A 5,916-nucleotide genomic window follows, 5' to 3' on the forward strand; every position below is an offset into this window, starting at 1 on the left:
TTATTATTATTATTATTATTATTATTATTATTATTATTATGGGTGCTAGGGGTGCTTAGTAGGCTTAGTAGGGGCTTGTGTAGGCTGGTTAAAAAGGCGGTGAGGGTGGCTGATACTGTATTTACATGATGTGGAGTTTTTGCGCGATTGTCGATTTAGTCCTCCGTAAGAGACACGAGTCTGGTATCCACTGCTTGATAAATCTCCGCAATCTGCGTCACCTGTAGGGGTTGGCTTGATATCAGCAAGATAAGCTGGTCAGCTAGGCCATAGACTGCCCTCTCACCGAGAGCAACAGTCTCCTCAAGTCCCACCTCCACAGAACGACCCATCCTCCAAGAACCGAAGAAAGCGCCGTAAACAGGATAAGCGGTCCGTACACGGTCCCATAGCCAAACCGCGAGCTAGCCGGTACAACTCCAGCCTTCAACAACCCAACACTTGCAAACCCACCGCTCGCATATCCTATACCTCGCACCCCATTCAGGAGCCCGTAGAGCATGCCCGAGTCAATCGCCTCGTTCCGCTCTGCAGACTCGCGCTCCATCTGCTTCAGCATCCCGCCCCACGTCGCACTGTACCCGCCCGAGAAAAAGCCAAAAGTAATGGAGAAGACCACGAGGAGCCCGATATTGCCCGGGGTCGTCAAGCCCCAGAAGAGCAATGTGGCAATGGCACTGGCAATGGGCGGGATGGCAGCCACGGTCTGGGTGTTCAATCTGAAGCGCTGGTTGTCGCTCAACCAGCCGAAGAAGATCGAACTAACAATGCCCGGGGTATTAAAAACGGCCAGCAGTAACGTCCCCGATGCGCCAGACAGGAGCGCGATGTCCTTCGCATAGCTACCCAGGTACGTCTGCGGGATTCCGTACCCAGAGCTCTGGAAGATAATCGCGCTGCTGTAGAAGTAGATTGACCTGTGACGGAGGAAGTGCCATGGGATCTTGCGGGCGCGGGTTCGATGGACCGATGCCGTTGACGGATGCGTAGGGGTCATAAGGATACCTAGAAGGCTTGTGCCGCCGACAATCGCCGCCCAGGCCTGGACAGTCCTCTGATAGCCATAGGCGTCTATCAGCGCGCGAATAAGAAACGGGCACGCGGTCCCGACAATGTTCTTGCATGACAGAACGATCCCATACGCGATCGCTCGGTTGCTCCCACTGGTACTGTACCATTCGCCCAGCGAGAGGGTGGTGGTGCTATAGATCAACGCGCAGCCCAGCGCCGACGTGACACCCTGCGTCGCGAGCAAGTGCGTGATCGTCCTGCTGTACGACGAGAGCAGGAAGCTCGCGCATGCCATGGCTGTCCCACAGAGGGCAGCGAGGCGGCGGCGATGCGCCCAGCGCCTGGTAAATAGCGCGAACAGAAAGGGCATGGAGAGGTACATGACGCCGTTGGCTGTGGTGCCGATCACGCCAGTGATGCTGCGGTCGCCGGCGAATGTCCAGTTGTTGGAGTAGTACTCTTGGAACACGCCGTAGCTCATTCCGAAGCCTGTTCATCAGCATAGGTAGGAAGTAGGCTGAAGGACCTTTGAGTAGACCGTACCCCATATCGGTAACTGGAGGATGCCAGACCCGACGAGCACGCAGAGCTTGGTTGTTCTCGATTCGCGTGGTCTCGAATCAGCGTCCGCGGGATCTAATACTTGTGACTGCTGAAGCGAAAGATTTTCGGTCGTGGCCATGGTATACGAGTCGAGGTGAAGAAGGGATGGCAGGTTAAGGTCATCCATGGGGGTGCACTTTTTATACCAAAGAATGCGGGGTTGATCCAATCAGGCAATGCTCATGAGTCACTACTCTGTTGGAGTAGGCATATTGGTCCTAATAAGGGTACTTTTACTCGGAGACAGTTGTTCAACTTACTTATCAGTCCCTTCCCCTAACCTTCGTATAAAAGTAAACTACCTCGATCATTCTCACTAAATGTGGTATGGGCATAAGGGTCTGTATATTTGAACAGTAACCGCAGCCCTATCGAACAAGGCTGTCTCCGAATATGCACGGCATGTGCACTAGTTTGGTATAAAGAAGCGACAGAACGGGCAACAGGACAACCTGGTCAAACCATCAATACACTTCAAACTGCTAGGCCAGACTGAACTGCTAGAGCCCAAGCCACTTATTTCCATCCCAAGACGGTCGGATCCTGTCATCGATGATCAGCCAGCCACCTACAGCCACACGTAAAATGGGGACCTACCATAAAGAGTTCCAACTTTTTAATAAAAAAATTGCCACCATGTTCGACAAGCTTAAACTCTGCCGCCGTATGCGCCAGAACATGCTCCTCATCTTTGGTGAACCCATAAGTATTGATAACAACAACATGCAACGGCGAGAGCGGCGAGATTTAAAAGCGGATGGGCTGGTGCTTTAGACCAGGGAACTGAGTCCAGAACTGCTCACGCTGGGCTCGGAGCGCTAACAAACATGAGCCATTACTGTAAATAGCGCGACTGGGGAGCGTATACCTACCTTGACGACCAGTCAGGGTCTGAGCCGGTGTGACGAACTCGCCGTCTTCATCGAACATGTCGCTCCATTCTTGGGCAGCCTGGAGTGTCTCGCCGTCCAGGAGGGTATAGAAGTTCTTGAGAAATTGCAGAATCTTGTCTTGGGTGGCATCGCCGATTTGGTCTGGGAGGACACTGGACATTTTGAGTCGGGCTCTGGGATAAGTGTAGATGAGAGAATGGAAGGTATGCCGAGGATAAACCGGGAGTTGGCAGGAGAGGTAAGGTAGGGTAGCGGGAAGTCCTGGGTATATATACTGCATAAGCTGCAGCGCAGATCATTCTTGCAGGAAAGAAGGAAGTTCGGCGGTCGCTGTCCAGGGACTCCGCACTTGGTCCCATCCTGAGTGGAATGAATTGCCCAATCAGGCGCAATGGGCAAGGTCTGGAATTTAAGTTGTGATGGACTTTGCAGGATGCGTTGTCACATGTAGGGTTTTACGCAATTATTGCCTGGTAGCTGTATGCCGCAGACACACCGGAAACCTTTCTGGGCAGAGAAAAGCCAATGGAATGCTCCTCTTCACCGCTAGACCCAAGGTAGACCTGGCCTCTGAAAAAAGCAAAAGCACTTTGCTGCCTAGAACCCCACTGGGCAGGAACTTGAAATGAATTGTGTTCCGGGAATATAGTTCTCGAGATAAGGCTTTCCAAGAAGGTATATGCAGGAGATATACTCACTGAATATTTGTCTGTCTGACCTTCGCTTCATTCTATGGCTTCGTCTTTAGAGTTATCGTCAGTCTAATACAAGATTGTCAAACTTGATGTCCACTACGAGCTGCTTCGAACGAAAATACTTACTCGTCACTTTGCTGAGTCTGCCTGATTAATAGTTCTATCCTTCCCCAGCAACTATTCAAGAAATGAACCACGGGGCATGACCCAAGCTCCAAGACTGCAACTTCTAGCCTTGACACATAGAATAGTATACCATAGCACTCAAGAGACCAAGGATCTTACTTCACAGCAGCTCCAACAAAAGCTTCCATCCCAACACTCGCAGAGCTTTTCCGCTCTTCTGTCAGAGGACCCCCAATAACCGCCCACAACCTCTCCCCTTCCCCCGCCGTCCATCCTCTTTAAATACAGCACCAAAACCGTTTCAATGAGCCCCTCTACATTCATCCGAGCTCATCTCGTCTTCGTTCTCGGGATCGGGGTCCTGGATTCATCAAACCCCCCTGCTATAAGGGTATTTGGGAGGTTAGGATTCACTCGGTGTGCCACTCCTCGATATATAGCGGGCTATATGGCATTCTCCCTTTTCCGGCGTCTCCTGAATCCGGACCTATAACACTCTATCAGGTGCTTCTTAGAGAGTGTCCAAGTACTCGAGATCCGTCCTGGTAGAGATATACACACGCCCACCGGGTTTCAAAGTCCGATACATCTCTTGAACGCCGGGGACAGGGTCCGGGAGGAAGACGATTCCGAGGTTCATGTAGATGTGCGTAAATGAATTTTCCGGGAAAAGGGATCCTGGGAGCCTATGCGTGTTGCGTGGAGTAGTCATCATTGGAATTATTTTCTTGCTGGAGTCGGTTTTAGTATAGAGGATTACCTTGGAAATAGAAGGAGAGTAAAGCCCGGGGAAGATTCACGGTGATTTCGAGTCCGGAGATGGGGTATAGGACTTAGGGCTAGTAAGTACCTCGAGCTTATACGAGCAACGCAAGATTCAGAGCTGATCATGTTGTTTAGATGGTGGCGCTGACAGTAAGTATCACATGCTGCAAATGACATACCATCCCGCCGTTGGCTGGTTCGGGAATATAGTGGAGTTAGCGTAGTCTTATTATAACCACGTGATTTATAATAGTATTTTAATAATATAATAAGTAATTATAATATTATAGTATTTTTTAAAATTTATATATATAATTAATATAAAAAAATACTAGTAAAATATAATTACCTACTAAAAATATATTATATATTATTTTAATTTAAAAATTTATTATAAATTATATTTTTAATAATATATTAGCTAAGTGCAAGCTATATTTTTATATTTTTTATTTATTTTTAGTAAAAATATATAAATATATAGCTAAATATGCTTTTTAGGGGGGTAATAATAAATTATAATAAATATATAATAAAATTTTTAATATATACTTTTTTAGTTTTAAATTTAGCTTATAAATATAATTTTTTTTATTACTTTATATTATTAAAAGGCCAGTTTACCGGCTATATTTTATTTATTTTATATAAAATAAATAACCTAGGTAAAAAATATTAGCTTTAATAACTATTAAAAAAAAAAGAAATAAAGCTATAAATTAAAAAAATAATATCCACCCCTAAAATACTTATAAAATAACAAAAGTTTTTTTAAAAAAAAGTTAAACTTAGTTACCAGGGCTAATATTTATATAACTAAAGGTATTATTACTTATAACCTTTTTTTTAATTTTAATTATTTTTTTATTATTTTTATTTTTTAGCTTATTATTTTTATTATTTTTAAAATATTTTATTTTTACCCCGGCGTCGCGAGCGTGAGGTATAAATAATATTACTTATTAAATATATAAAATTATTTAACTTTTTAGCCTATTTTACCTAGTAATAATAAACCCATGGGTATAAGTACTTATAAAAATAAATATTATTATTAAAAAAATATATATTTTAAGGTAATTTAAATTATATATATATATTTTTATATATAATTTTTAAGTTATAAACTAACTAAGTAAAGTGCTAGTATACTTAAGGTAATATTAAATAATACTTATAAAAATTTATTATTAAAAGTATTTTTTATATACCTTTATATTTATAAAGATTTTTAATATAAGTTAAATTAAAATAATATATAATTTAATTATATATATAGTAGTTAAGGTGTTAAATTATATATAATAATATAAAGTATTTTATAGTTATTACTCTTGCTAATATAAAATATATAGGATAAATAATTTCCAGGAGTTAAATAAAATTATTTAATATAATAAATTTATTTAAAAAGGTATAATATATTATTCTTGGGATTAGCCAGCTAAAAAAAATATTAATATTAATAATAAATATAAGTAAAGGGTTTTATAAAGCTAAATAAATATAAAAAAACATATTAGTTTTATTATTTTATTTCCTAAAATTATGCTTTATTATAAGAATTTAATTACTAGTATTTAAAAAAAAGTCCGGGCTATTTAAGGGGCTAGTAGCTTTATAATTAATAATAATTATAAAAAATTTAAAAGTAGTACTAAATAATATAATATTAAACTAAAAAAAAGGTAGTAATTAATAAAAAAGTTTATACTTTAAATAAAAATAGTGCTAGGTAATATTACCTTTTTACTTAAAAAAGTCTTTTTAAATTTAAGTAATCTAGGTAATAGTGTTTTTTTAAGCTTAATTAATAATAATAT

General features: G+C 41.2%; 2 protein-coding genes across 2 annotated transcripts; both read right to left on the minus strand.

Moving 5' to 3' along the window:
* Positions 1 to 155: 155 nt before the first annotated feature.
* DSM5745_09350 (uncharacterized protein) lies at positions 156 to 1,693 on the minus strand (the record flags this gene model as incomplete). The annotated part of the gene is made up of 3 exons (XM_026751366.1): positions 156 to 221; positions 287 to 1,500; positions 1,555 to 1,693. The coding sequence occupies 3 exons, from the start codon at positions 1,691 to 1,693 to the stop codon at positions 156 to 158; spliced, it is 1,419 nt and encodes a 472-aa protein (XP_026600452.1).
* A 668-nt stretch (positions 1,694 to 2,361) lies between these two features.
* On the minus strand, positions 2,362 to 2,667 carry DSM5745_09351 (uncharacterized protein; the record flags this gene model as incomplete). The annotated part of the gene is made up of 2 exons (XM_026751367.1): positions 2,362 to 2,432; positions 2,487 to 2,667. The coding sequence occupies 2 exons, from the start codon at positions 2,665 to 2,667 to the stop codon at positions 2,362 to 2,364; spliced, it is 252 nt and encodes an 83-aa protein (XP_026600453.1).
* Positions 2,668 to 5,916: the final 3,249 nt, after the last annotated feature.

The sequence above is a fragment of the Aspergillus mulundensis genome, assembly GCF_003369625.1.
Source record: "Aspergillus mulundensis strain DSM 5745 chromosome Unknown scaffold_11, whole genome shotgun sequence".
NCBI classification, from domain to species: domain Eukaryota; kingdom Fungi; phylum Ascomycota; class Eurotiomycetes; order Eurotiales; family Aspergillaceae; genus Aspergillus; species Aspergillus mulundensis.